At 40.5% G+C, this 14,028-nt stretch overlaps 1 protein-coding gene across 1 annotated transcript in view; it reads right to left on the reverse strand.

Annotated features, from left to right (window-relative positions):
• Positions 1-14,028, reverse strand: part of ITPR1 (inositol 1,4,5-trisphosphate receptor, type 1) — a gene marked incomplete at its 3' end in the record, with an annotated part of 143,837 nt that overhangs the window by 92,121 nt on the left and 37,688 nt on the right. The window contains exons 4-15 of the mRNA XM_010087777.1: positions 13,307-13,393; positions 11,610-11,768; positions 10,249-10,347; positions 9,698-9,781; positions 9,468-9,614; positions 8,017-8,112; positions 6,578-6,622; positions 3,416-3,570; positions 2,059-2,158; positions 1,433-1,593; positions 727-868; positions 194-352 (exon numbers count right to left, since the gene is read on the reverse strand). Of these exons, the coding sequence (XP_010086079.1) occupies positions 194-352; positions 727-868; positions 1,433-1,593; positions 2,059-2,158; positions 3,416-3,570; positions 6,578-6,622; positions 8,017-8,112; positions 9,468-9,614; positions 9,698-9,781; positions 10,249-10,347; positions 11,610-11,768; positions 13,307-13,393 (1,434 nt within the window). The remainder of the gene's footprint in view (positions 1-193; positions 353-726; positions 869-1,432; positions 1,594-2,058; positions 2,159-3,415; positions 3,571-6,577; positions 6,623-8,016; positions 8,113-9,467; positions 9,615-9,697; positions 9,782-10,248; positions 10,348-11,609; positions 11,769-13,306; positions 13,394-14,028) is intronic.

Genomic DNA, 14,028 nt, shown 5'->3' on the forward strand with positions numbered 1-14,028 from the left:
CTTAGAGCTGGTACTAATTGCACTGCATATAGTCTCTGATGAAAAATATCAGATAGAGTAAAACTGAGCAGTCCAAAAATCTCTTGCTGACTGTACAATCGTAGCACAGCAGAGTTTAATGGGATGTAGCTTTTATCTTTCTGGAGCACAGAACAATGTTAGTGCCATTGAAAGCTACAGACATGTTTCAAACCTGATTCTTTCTGTAATCCTGCTGGGAGTGTCTCAGCACTCTGTAGCAGAGCCGGCATATGTGTCTGAACGGAGCATGACGCTGGTCTCCAAGCTCTTCCAACCGCAACATGGGGCCATCACCACTGTCTGTAAATGGTGCTTGCAACAACTTGAAAATCTGTAGGTTTATTTAAAAACAAAGAAAATCCCATGAGACACTGCCTTCACCTGATTAAAATTAGTGTTAAAGCACTGTGTCAGTGTCTTTAAATTTCTAAAAGGTGCATCAGGAATACACTATAGTTGCCAAGTTTCTTGGCCAACTATAGTTGCCTGGACAGAAGACACTGTTGATCACCTTCATTCAACACCATATTCTTTAATTTTTTCCTCTAGCAATGGTGTGCCTATAGTCCACCACCGAGAGCCTGCTGAAAGCTAGAAACTCAAAGGATCTTTTGGTCGCAATAATTTGGCCAGGTTTTTTGTTATTAGTTTCTCTCCTCTGACAACCTTTCGTGTAAACAGCATTTAGAGAAAAATGCAGCCTACCTGCTTTAGAATATTCTGTTCTCTCATCAGTTTTTGCCGTTCTCTATTAGGTTTAGAAAATACCACTTCAAGGACGTCTTGTCCAGAATTAGTTCCACCAGTTACGAAGTAGACCAAATCCTCCAGTAACTTGGTAACAGATCTACAGAAAAGCCAGAAGTTGTTAATACAAGACTACAAATTCACCAAGTTCTATTTGGCAGTTCTTTAAATTGCCAGAAAAAAAAATAAATCAGGTGATAATGTCTCCCAAGGCCAAATAACAGATAGTGGCTATAGAAGCACGTGGGCCCTGGTTTTACACAGGCAACTGCACTTTTTGTGTGGCCATGTACTCTTTACGGACATTGTCAGAGGATTTGCAAGAAGTCATGTGCTCAGTCTTCACAAGATGGATTATAAATTCCCACACTCAATTTGCAAAGCCCATCAAGAAAGTTATGCTGTGGATTATTCCTCCAATTTCACAACAACAGTTCTCATGCTCTCATTTCACAGCATAAGAGGGAGGGCTTGACAGAATAGGCTTGAAAACCTCCACTATGGACAAATCAACAATAAAACCATCCACTCTTTCTTTTTTAATCTAATCAAGTAGGAAACAAAATCCTTCTCCTGAAGGTAGCGTACATAGATAAAATTTTCAAAGAAACAGTTACTGAGTAAAGGAAACAATATTATCTGAATCAAATTCTTGCTTCCTTACCTTCTTTCATTCTGGGTTATTGTTCCCTTTTCCAACTTGCCAGCAATGGAACCTAATACCTTACTTGCATCGTTTGCAAAATCCAAGTCCCGAACCTCTGCAGGGGAAACTGGTACTATAGCAAAAGCTTCTTTGTCCTCTTTCACTGGAGAAGTACCAATCTGAAACCCAGAGAAGTTTTATCATCAAACCAAAAGGCAGAAAACAAAGTAGTGACTCATACTCAGTGATAACAAAACAGAAGAAAAGCCATGCTCCACACGTAGATGGTATGAGGCTACTGATGAAGTCAAACTTAGAGAACAGTACCACTCTGTGCAAACTCAAGGTGTTTCGAAGTCCAGAGAAACATCAGGAGAGATTGCAAAATGTTGCTGTAAACAGCGGAAAAAATTCTCCTTGTGATGACTGTCGTACAGTATAAATTGAACAGTGTAACTAGTAAACTACTACTAAAACCTATCTTTTAGATGGAAGATTTTGCATAGGCGCTATTCATTGCTGTTCAGCTGCTTGCTGCTTGACAAACCCAGCAGTCTCAAGGGACTGGAACTTCTCCTGCCAACAACACTTTAGTGAAAGCACAGGAATCAAAGGATGTGCTTATGTGAAGTAACAGGACTTACTTTAAGCATCACTGGTTTCTCCTCTTCTTTATCTATAGGGATATTGGTACTATGAACCCAGGTGTTAGTGCAAAGATGTCTAAGTCTGACATAAGAGTTCCTGAAAGAAAGTCAAAAGTTTCAAAGCATGAGTCAGTTTCCCAGACTGAAATCTTCACATTGTTCAGCTTGCAAGATTTTGGCAGGAACAAGTGGAAAAAAAGAGTGTCATCTTTATCCATGCTGCATACCATAACAGGAATAAGACTGTTCTTATTTCATCCTATAAATTCAACTTAAGAAGTTTTCTTATAAAATGAAATAGAATCTCCTGTAAAACAGAACTACATCTGTATTTTGTTGCTGTAACTCAGCTGCTTCACAGTTACAAATTAAGCCTCAGGTCCTTACATTTCCACATGCTATTCTGTCAGCTTCCTCCCTCACCTTTGTATATTTCAGACCGTAACTCCCTGATATCTATTTTATATTTTCTAAATGGAGAATTTTTTGACTCTTTGTATAGCTAGTCAATGTTGTACAAGCATCAAAGGTCCATTAAGACACCAGAACACGAGACCAGCACACAACAATTTTCTCTAGCAGAAGTCCTATGGGGACAGCAGTTCCCAGACTTAGTTTTCTCGGGTATTTCTGGCAATGACACTATTTTGCATGGACCAGCTCTCTGATAAAAGTGACTGTCAAGCCACAGATGAGCATCTTAGGCCAGGATCTCAGCTACAGTACCACCTCCTCTCTCCACACAGCCCTGGCAGCCCAAAGGACAGACAAGGCAGCCAGGATGGCTTTGGTGGCCATGTTAACTTCTGCTAAGTAAAGGTATCTGATGATTTAGAGAGCTGCTTAGACAAAGCAGATGGAACAAATACGCTGTGCTTTCTCAGTGGGAACACAGAGCAAAGAGCCTGCGTCCAGACTGTGTATCTTTGAAGGGCACAGCAGCTTGTAAGCAGCAAGAGTTACCATATGAAGAGTAAGGGACATGTAAACAACAGAAAATGAAGTGCTAAGTACTTGATGTTATATCCTAGCTAACATAACACAGACAGGTCACCAGAGTGGATTGAGAGGACACCCAAGGCTTTTAGACCCAGTTTGTTCACTCGCAAGGAAGTCACTTAATCTGAATTTTCCCATCTGTAAAACAGGGTCTGTTACTTGTAACTCAGTTGTAAGGTACTAAAGTAAAGCTTCAGGCACTTGCTAAGTAAGTCTATTTTACTTCGAGGAAGAAAGTTTACTCCAAAGGATAAAAAAAAAAAGAGTGTGGGAGAAGCTTTACCTTAAAATAATAATAAAAATGAAATCAAACTCCAAAGCAGATAGTTGGTTCTAACAATATGTTTAGCTGTACCTGGGGACAAGGCTGTCTCCTCCTCGCAAGGTGGTAGGGTCCAGCTCAAATATGGAGGAGATATCGTTTCCTTCAGGCACAGACACCAGAGAGTACGCCATCTTCTCCTGAGCACTGTGCAAGCCTCTCCTGGAGGCATCCTGCTCAGGATCCAGCTGTGGAAGAAGTCCCATCACACCCAGTCAGACCAAGCCCTCCAGACCCACCTGCCCAGTGTCACACAGACACGTCCTCTAATTTGCAGACATAACTCTGAACCACTCCAAGTACTGGTTAAAACAGCTGGGCTTTACGACACCAGTAAAAATGAGAAGCAGCTGATCTTGCCAACCATTTCTTCATTTTCCCTGATGTTAATAAGTTCTGAGTATTTTGGGATCACGAACACAATAAATCCTAAACCACAGAGGTTATGTCTTGCAGACAGTGCCAGAAGAGACTCGGAGTCCCCCAGCCATGCACCCCACAGTGCACTGAGAACTCTGACTAGTTCCAGACAACCCACATCTGCCAAGATCCCCACCCCTGACACTACTGGCTTTGGAAATGTGTTCAATGTACTGCAATTATCATTCTAACAAAGCAATTATGTGAGCTGCAAATACGAAAATCAGCAACACTATGCACCGACAATCTTGCTGGGAAATATTCAACTCCAGCAGCAAAACCAGGACTCGCATCTACAAGCACAGACAGATGAAACAAAAGCTAATCTAGAAGTTAGCTGTCTTGCTGTTCACATTTCAGCTTATGATGCACTCAAACACAATGATAGGCCACAAAGGACGTGGCATCAGAAATATCTTTATTTCCAAGGGGCTAGCAAATTACCAGCCTCCTTTAACAAAGATACTAATATCAACTGAGTAAAACCCTGGATTTTCAGATGAAAGGACAAAAGGGTAGGAAAAAAATAAACTAGGAAAAAGGGATGACAACTTTCTCCAAAAACTTTCCTAGGGAACTATCAGTTATCACTAGTCAATAAAGAAGTTGCTAACTGTCTGACACAACACAGGAACCAGCTGTCCATGTATAAACATCTAAATCCTAGATGTAATTTTCAAAGTGATTGAGCAACCAATTTATCACCTCTGTGTGATCTTGGCACTAGCACAAGGTAGGCACCCAAAGCAGTCAGCACTCTAGCACCTGTCTTTCAAAGTCCTAGTTTAAAGCACTGTAATCCTTAAACATACAGAAAAGGTATCTACCATTGCTTGTGCCTCGGGATACTCTGTAGTTGGCACATTTGTAATCAATGAACTTGGCTGCAAAGCAGTGACATTTAAAGTCTGATTTTGCACATGGGAACAGACAGTTAGCTGTATGGATCAGAAATGCACATTGGGAGAGGGCCTTGAAGAGAATGAAGCAACTATACACTGAAGAGTCCATCTGGAAGCTTTACACCAGGAGAAATTCGCTCACTTGGAATGAATTCTCCAAGTTTCAGTTGTCTCCTTCATCCTCACGGTAAGGCAGCTGCTCTGTATTCACAATTTGTACTTCAGGAGACAACTGGTCAGCTATTGACACTGTGGCAAAGCTGAAAAGGAGCAGTACATCAGAAAGTAGGAAATGGGGCAATTTAGGGAGAAGTAAAACTTCAACCCCAAAGCTGACAAAAGCAGTCCCCTTTAATGTCGCAAGGGTACTAGCTGGCATCTCACCCATCCCCATTTAAACCCCATTCTTGTACAGCTCACTGAGGTGCAAGGAGAAAACATCAAAACACAGAGCTGTGCAAAGAAACCTGCCATCTTGCAGACGGCTCACATTTGGATAAAGTTGGAGCTTGGATAAAGCTGGATAAAGCAGCCTACACCATCCTGTCACTAGTGAGTGTTAAATGATGCAGTAGCTTCGTGTCAGAAATGAATAATGTGCTCTTGATCACATTCTTTATGGTCTCTTTTTGCCACCTAGTGGTAAAGAGACAGAGCAGGGAAAAATCAGGACAGCTCTGAAGCCAGTGTGTTATTGTTATTACTACACTTACCAGATGGAGACATTAGCATAACACTAGGAGGATGGGTGTCTACATAAACGATCCTGACCCTGATTAACTTTCAAAAAGTTAAGCCAACAAAATAGCTCAATTTTGAATCCCTCCCCCCAATATCTTTGTGGGGGTTTTTTCGTTCATTTTTTTCATTTTTCCAGTATGTTTACTGGAGGCAAGCTGTCAGAAGATCAGTGTTTGTTGCCAAATACCACTAAGAACTAATCAGGATAGCAGCTCAATATCTGGGGAAAAGGGTAAGTGTTTTAATGGCCAGGCTATAATGACAAATCCTTTTAGGAGGAAAACTCCACCTCAGGATTTCAAAGCATTGCAGTGCACTTTTAAGAATCAGAGGAGTAGTTCTTTTTCATACCTAAATGGAGAATATCTTCCATAATACAGGATAAATGACCAAGAAAGCTGCATAAGCCTACAATCAAATCCAACTAAAACACACGTAATCCACAATGGAAAGTGCTGTTCCAGTTTTATCTGTTTTTAACTACTGAAGCAGTGCTGTTTCCCTTTGACACCAAAGAGGAACTTCTATTAGTACAAAGCATCAGCATTCTATCTTTGACACAACATTTACTGAATGCAACACAGACTTGCTTTCACAGGAAAATCAGAAGAATGGCACTGAAAATCATTCTCACCCTGCCATTCTTGCTCTCTAGACCCTTTATCCTGGCTTTCATGTGACAAGCTAAAATGAAAGAGGGAATTCGTTTCTTAAACAAGGAGGTCGGATGACTGACTGGCACAGCACTACGTGAACATCCCACTAGGGACACTTGCCATCGATGTCACCTTGAGCAACTTGCTTTTCAGACCTATTCAAGACAGTGCTTCAAGGAAGCAAAGGTTTAAGAAATAGGAAGACAGAAAAGGAGATGCTACAAAGGGGGGAGGCGAGGGGGTCCAGGTAATGTATAAATTTGGTTCCAAGTACATTGCTCTTTACTAAAGCCTAATCCAGTTTTCAATATCCACTGTCCTGGATAGGCCTTAAAAACCTTCAGGTCATTCTCAGTTTTTCAGTTTCTTCACTAGCAACAAAGCCCGGACCATCTACACACTGGCCAGGTCAGTACCTGGGCATGTGTCAAGCCCTCCTCAAATAGGGGCAAGGTCATACTCTTGCCTATACTTACTGAGGATTGACACTCCAGGTCATCTTCCTCATAGTCAGGGTTTACCTGATGGAACAGAATCACAGGCACGTCAAAACTCTAACAGAGCTGGAAGTGGGAAACAACCTCAGCGCGGTTTAAACTTATTTGGTAAAAAATGCTCTCTACCACTACAGTGCTACCAGACATGCAGAATAAATATACCGTGCAAGCCAATTCATTGCCAAACGGGCATCTGCCTGTCCATGAATTAAATAGTTAAGTAATCTGCAAACATGCAGAGAAATTTATCTTGCTCAGCATAATCACTAGAGGAGCAAGAGGGGTAAAGAGTTACCAATTTTCAGGGTTTGTTTTTTTTTTTTTAAATCCCAAGTGGAATTTCCAACTAGAAATTAATGGCTTGGCAGAAATCTTTTAGAACACTATTGTAACCACAAATCAGGTTAGCAATCTCCTCTGGTGTATTTTTGTGTGCTGTAAGACCATGTTTTTGTTTTGGTTGATTAGCAAACCCAAAATTTACTGGAAAAGCTCTATACGGGATCACTGCTGAAAAGGATTTGCAAGTGTGCATGTGACAAAATGCTGCTATTTTTCAACTGCTTATTAGAAGAATATAAAAATGTGATATTTCATCTGGATTTTTCCCACTGAAGCTCAGGTAATAACATGGGCTGAGACAACCCTCCTGCCCTGCAATGCACCCTTACATCCAGGACAGCTTTTGCTTGCAGAGGTTTGTGTATTGGCATGTAGATATAACCATGCTTTAAAGGAAACAGAAGGAGTTTTAATAAACATTTACAAGTGTTAAGCAGCAAAACTCCTAAAAGTATAACCCTTAGACTTTTTTCAAACTTTTTTTTTAATAATAAAATGTCTTAAAATATTATTTCAATAGGACAAAGATGTCCACTATGGAGAGAGAAAAAGACTTATTTATTTTGTGCTTGGACAGCTAAGCGTTATCTGCTGTTCTTACAAGACTGGTCTGAAGGCTAACTCCATTTTAATTTTACACTCAGTTCTACGATTCCACTTGGAAATCAGTGATTCAGGAGAAACTAACAATAGCTGAATTCATTTTCCCCCAAAGGCTTTCAGCCATTTACAATTTACTCATCTATTAATAAATTCATCTTGATTCTACAGCCCACATGACAGGATACTATTTATCGTCTATTCTTTGCAGGAGAAGAGTTATTGCCTCTAGAACTCATACAAAAAGTAAAATAAACTCAAGACTACCCCTGTACCATGGTATTCTTTCAAGTCTCTTTCCTCTTGTTTTTTATGATTAGCCATCCTAATGGATGTACTAAGGACCCAAACACCACTCTCCGCCCCTCTCCTGTGTCTATTTTTAGGGCAGGAAATGAGAGATTTTCAGAAAGTGTAAAAGGAAGAAAATACTGTGGAAGAAAAGGCAGAGCTCCTAAGTAAACCCCAACACTTACCTCTGCTGCTAGGTAGTGTCCAGTAGCAAGGTGTTTGAACCTGAAAAGGCTATTCCAGTACCCTGCACCACCCCGACAAGGGTCATGCTGCACCACCTACGAGGAAAGAGAAACCACATTTATAGCCTATGGCAGTGACCTCCCTTTCAAACACAGCATTTACTCTGTTTCACGTACAGGTAAGAGGAATCAGAACGAGGAGCTCCAGGAAAATATGAAACAACCTTTCATATGTGAACAACACACAGTACGGTAAATACTTTGAGCAGACTACGACAAGTTCACCTCAACAGCTCAAAAGCATTGATTTTCAGCTCATATTGTCAAGTGCCAATATCTGTTTGCAAACTCACGGACCGTGTCTGGTGAGTGAGATGGCAGGAAGATTACGGTGCAAGTTGGCACAGAAGTAATTAAAGAACGTACTCTCAATGTACATGTGTTGCCTGGTCTTAAAACAAGCTTCCTAAAGAAATGCAGCAAGTCCTTTTTGGTACAACTGATTTTTGACCTTCTGAAAGTGGGTGAGGGGAGACACCTGGAAACGTTTCAAATGCAAGGGCATCGTACAAAGACTCTTGTATTTACTCTCTAACTTCCCCTGTGGCAAGCAGAGCCTCCAACATCAGATGATCCGTTACTCCATATCAGCTTCTCTGTGGGTACACCTGCTTCCTTAGGGGAAACTCAGCGTAGCTGAGCTGTGCCTGTCAGGGGACTAGCTTTCCTCTGCCTCGCATTTACCAACAGTAACTGCGTAGATGTGGACGGTTACCACAGAAGCTACTGATGTGTTGTAACATGTCATGCTAATTCTAGGCAGGCTTTCAATGTATATCAAAGCAGATACTTCCAGAAAGAGAATATGAAAAACATCGATCCACTATTACAACTAATTTGACGACTCTCACAGGCAGTTCACATTGCAAACATTTAAAATTATAAAACAACTCTAATCACACCAATGGAATGAGGATATTTTAAGAAGCCAGTGATGGCCAAGGTGTTAGTCATGCTATTTAAAAGCCAAGTAAAGAGAAAAAAAAAAGGTCCACACAAGCAATGCAGAGACTAGCAAAGGGCTGCCATCTCCTATCAAATTAGGATGTGCATCATCACATTATTCCACACCAAAAATAGAGTGTTCGGTACACTCAGCAGGACAATTGCAGTTATTAGCTGGTGTTAAACTTTAGTGACTGGTAACAAAATGATTTCATAGATGCTTCTCTATCCCCTTTTTCTGAATTGTCAAGAACCTGAACTTGAGAGCAATCTGCTGCAGCATTAGAGATCAGAACTCCTCTTTGATTTTGCACAGAAAGCACAAGTAAAGGAATTTTAAGATTAAACACGACACCAGAAAGGTTTTCACCTCAAAAAGAAATCCAGGTACACTTGTTTTAAACAGAATTGTTACTACAAAGACCAGCCTGGGTTACAATTCTTACCTCTACTTCCCACAGGGCTTTTGAACTGGTTGCAGACGTGGCTGACTGTCTCCCTGTCGTTCTCAGGAAGACATGCTGCTTCTTCCTGTGCTCATCACAAGTCAAAAACTTCTCCTGTTCTGCATGAAACAGTCTCACCACATCTCCCTGCCAAAGCCCAGACAATACGGTCAATATAGGCATTGCTCATCAGAAAACAAGTTACAAGCAAGTAGAGTTCTGAGTCTTACCCCTTTCAGAATATCATCTTTGTTATCACTCCATTTCATGAAGAGGACTATTTTCCAGCTTGTATTGCAATTCACAGAGTTGACCTAAAAGGAGAACTAAAATATTAGTCCCACTGTTTTGTGCCTGCACAAGATACTGCCATGAAGCACTGCCTTACTTTTTAGACCATTTTCACAGAACACTGCAGTCTCTGTTGCATTACTCTAAAGTAAAACCCTTTCTGCATTTACTACAGAACAAGTAACTGGGGCTGATTTGCTAGGAAGTCACTTGCTACACATCACTATGCCACAACTTGTGATTTTTAAGAACAAAATATTTTTAGCCAGTCAAGCAAAATAGATCAAACTCAAACATCTGTCCAGTGCCCAACAAATACGAGAAAAATCCGATAGCTCTATTAAGTTGCTGATTAACAAGATAACCACAATGCCACAGGTACCAACCAACTTACTGACAACCCAATTTTCATAAAACACAGGTCCTCACAGCTTAGCTGAACCATACAGAGTTTTGTACAGTTGCTCCAGCTGTGTCAGCCTGTCCTTACCTCATTGCATCCCGGATTATCAACCAGCTGGTGACTACTGGCATGGAGAGGCTGGCCAGCGTTGACAGGATTCAGGACTACTTTGTCTCCAATGACAACCTGTAGGAAAGCACAGCATCAGACAGAAGCTTGCAACCTGAGAAAGCTCTTTTTCTTTCTTTTTTAATGGGAGTGATGGGAGGAAATGACCTTCTTGCAGTTTGGCGAGATGCCAGTCTGAGTAAGAAAACCAGGATTCTGTTTGCTTCAGAGTTCATCTCATTGTACTCAGTCATTCAGGCAGAAAAAAACCCTACACTATTGGACTCAGAGTCATGTAGAAGAAACACAGAATGCAATTTTGGTAACTAACCTATCTGCTGCTTTCCATTAAGTTATTTCATTGGTTAACATTTAACAAATAATTCCCATAGTAAAAGGTCAGCCAAAAATCCTCCTCCTCCAAGACGCACTTTCATTTGTAAAATCAGATTCTTGACCAGGCTGGAATATGACTCAAGACAAATGCACTTTATTATGGACAGTAAAGGTCCTATTCTTCCCTTCATCTAGGGAAAAGTCTTTAATTTAAAACAAAAATCCTGTTCTGTGTTGAAAAGAACTGTTCTTAGTGATAAAGTGTCTGAGAACTGGTGAGATTTAAAAGACCTTAATGGCCACTGAGATTGTGCTACCCTGCGCCTTGGCTTGACCATATGCGTGTGTCTAAAAAAGGAACAGTCACATCAAAAAGTATGGGGCTGCTCTACAGGATAAATAATTCCTATTTGACAACGGTCGCTGTGTTTAGGTGCCAAACAGATACCTGGACTATACCATAGAGCACACTGAAGCTTATTACCTCATGGTTTTAGGCAGATAGCATAGCCAGGTGACTCAGATTTGTAAAAAAAGAGATCAAGAGATTAAAATGGTAATGCATTTAACACAGAACCAATTATTTTCCAGACTTCCCATGAACAGGACCATAACCTCATTACCACCTCATTCTTCATATACAAAATGATGATGAATTTTTATTTCAAACTGACAACACTGAAAACCAAGATGCTAATTATTTGTTCCGAATCTACTAAAGGAACTCAACATTTCCTACCATTTTGAATTGGACACCAATTGGGAAAGGGTAGTGTAATTAGGTCCCTTATTCCCTCCAACATTAAATCATTCCATATTTCCAAAATACAAGTTACCATAGCAATTTTCCTCCCCCTCATGACAGCATAGGAACAAAGTTGTTCCTGCAACATCATGCACTAAAAGATCTCTGCATTTCATTAATTGCAAGACAGGCCTCCTGAAACAAGCTTTGCCAAGCTATGCACTAAGTAATACGTGAAGATATTCCTCTCAGCACTTACACTGTCTCCAATGGAACGCAGTTTGTAGAAGGGTTGTATGTAGAACCAGGAACCTTCATTTCCAGCTTCATCCAGTGTCACCCTCATAGCATTCTTCTCTAGTAGAGCTGGAAGCCTCTTATTTACTGTTAAGTATTTGTTACTTTTTAAGTGAAGCAGCTAGAATAAGAATTAGAGTTCAGTTCTAAGAATGCTCATTTTTCCTCCCCTCAATAAATAGCGAGTGTGCACAAGATAACCACAGTATTACACAGGAATTAAAACAAAAACTAAATTATAGAAAAATATTGATGAATTCAGGCACAATTTCACTTACACTTAACAGTCCTACAGCACAAAATATCTTCAGCTAACCCAACAGTCCCTTCTCCAGCAAATGATAAACACTTGCAAATGCTCTTGCTGCTGTTCAAAAACCCAGGATCAAAAGTTGCAAAATGCTGGGGACCAAGTAGTTTTCCCTGGGGGGAAGAAAGGTGCTCTTATCTTGCCTTGCTCTGTCTGATTTAACAGAAAACGTGACTGCTTCTTTAAAGACTCTCTTCAAAAAACTCCCAATCTTCAAGCCTCCAGTGTATACCACCTTGCAGACTGCACACCATCAGCATGAACACGGAAGCTGCAACAGGTCCCATTCCAGCTCCCGACCTACCCAGCTCCAACCAACTGCTGTTAAATTTCCAGTAAATCTAGCAGACAGGTACTATTGTATAGAAGGGCTTTTTTCATGCCTTTTGACTTCCATAAACAGCAGTTGCTCACAGAACATTTGTGAGTTATGGGAAAACATGGGCAAAAACTTATCACTGCTCTGAACAGCGTTAATGTCTGTAGTCCCATCAAAATTCGATATTATTCTTTTTATTTCATCACTAAAAGCAGGCTGTTTTTGGTTTTTTTTGCCTCAAACACATATGCCAATAGCCCACTTAATGCAACCAAGGTAGGGACTTCTCTGTCCTTCCTCCATCAGCTTGCTCCAAATCCTGCAATCGTCTGGTATTACATCAGCAGAATGAAATAAAAACCTCTTGTAGAGGAATTTCTTATTCCAAGGGTCAAAATGCTCAGGTAACTGTCCCTACTTCTGAAGCGCTGAGGCACTCTGCAAAGGGGGAGTAGATTTGCTTTGGTTCCAGGGTGAACTCACATCTGCTGCATATTATGTTCCCCATTTATTACAGACCTGTCTTTTTTAATTATGCAATTACTTTACTTTCCATTTTTATTGGGTTTGATGTATTTTTTTCTATTCCCTGAGACCTAGCATATCCTTCACTTCAATGGACTGCCAATTACTTATATGGCTTGATTTTCCTTCTCTGTGTTAGTTTACTATTTAATGTGTCAACATTTGATTGTGAGAGACCATATTTGGCATTGTACAGTGCCTGTATCATCTTCCAAATAGCCAACTCTAATGAAGGCACTAAGAAGTATTTCTGAAGAAAGCAACCATCTGGTGACCTCAAAAAAAAAAAAACAACAAAAAAATACAGTTGACCCATAATAAAAAAAAAAGTTACTCTATCATAGCTACACACCCAGTTCTTGCTTTACAGGATCCCACTTCAAGACACTGTCACACCCTGCAAAGCTACAGACTCTTGTCCATGAATTCCAGAAATTCAAAGTCACATTGAGCAGGAGAGTTTGAGCAAAATCCTGTACAGCTTGCAAAGATGTTCACAGCCTACCTGGATAACATTGCCATACTGGATGACTGTTCCCAGCAGCTTTCTGTTTTCAGTTTCATTCTGTTTCTTTTCCAAATCTGCTGCATGCTGAAATTAAAGGAGAACAATTAAATTCCTGTATTTTTTTTTTATAAAAAGTATGGCCAAACATTTGAGGTTCTTTAAAAGTATTTCAGAGATCTAGAAAAACAGTGAACATCTGAAAGAGTGCGATTTCCTTTTTCCAACTTCCAACAGCACCATTTCAATTCCCCTTTTCAGTTGTTTAGGAAGACAGACACACACCATTTAAGCAATCTGTAATTTGGGTAGAATTTGACAAAATTCTGGAGTAAAGAGATGAAAAACTCCGACAAGACAGAAGACAACCCATCAGAAGACAGCACCACACCTAAGGAGGGAAGGTGAAAAGGGGTGGGTAACATCTCAAGCCAGGAAGTCTGTATCACTTTCTACTGACTTCTGTACAAATGGAAAAAAAAGGACATCAACTTTGGATCTTTATTTTACTTTGCCAATATAGGCCTCAACTTTTACACAACCTGCCTTTTTATGATGACTCTAATGATCCTGACCATGCAAGCAGGATTACCTAAAAAACATTTAACAAATGCCCACAGCAGCTCTGCATACGCGAGGTCCCAGCTTCCCAGCAGCACAGAGGTCGTACTTCGGAAGGCTGAAGGATACTCTGCGTTACGTCTGGACCAGCTGTGAAAATA

Source organism: Pterocles gutturalis, unplaced genomic scaffold (assembly GCF_000699245.1).
Source record: "Pterocles gutturalis isolate BGI_N339 unplaced genomic scaffold, ASM69924v1 scaffold26351, whole genome shotgun sequence".
In the NCBI taxonomy this organism is placed as follows: Eukaryota; Metazoa; Chordata; class Aves; order Pterocliformes; family Pteroclidae; genus Pterocles; species Pterocles gutturalis.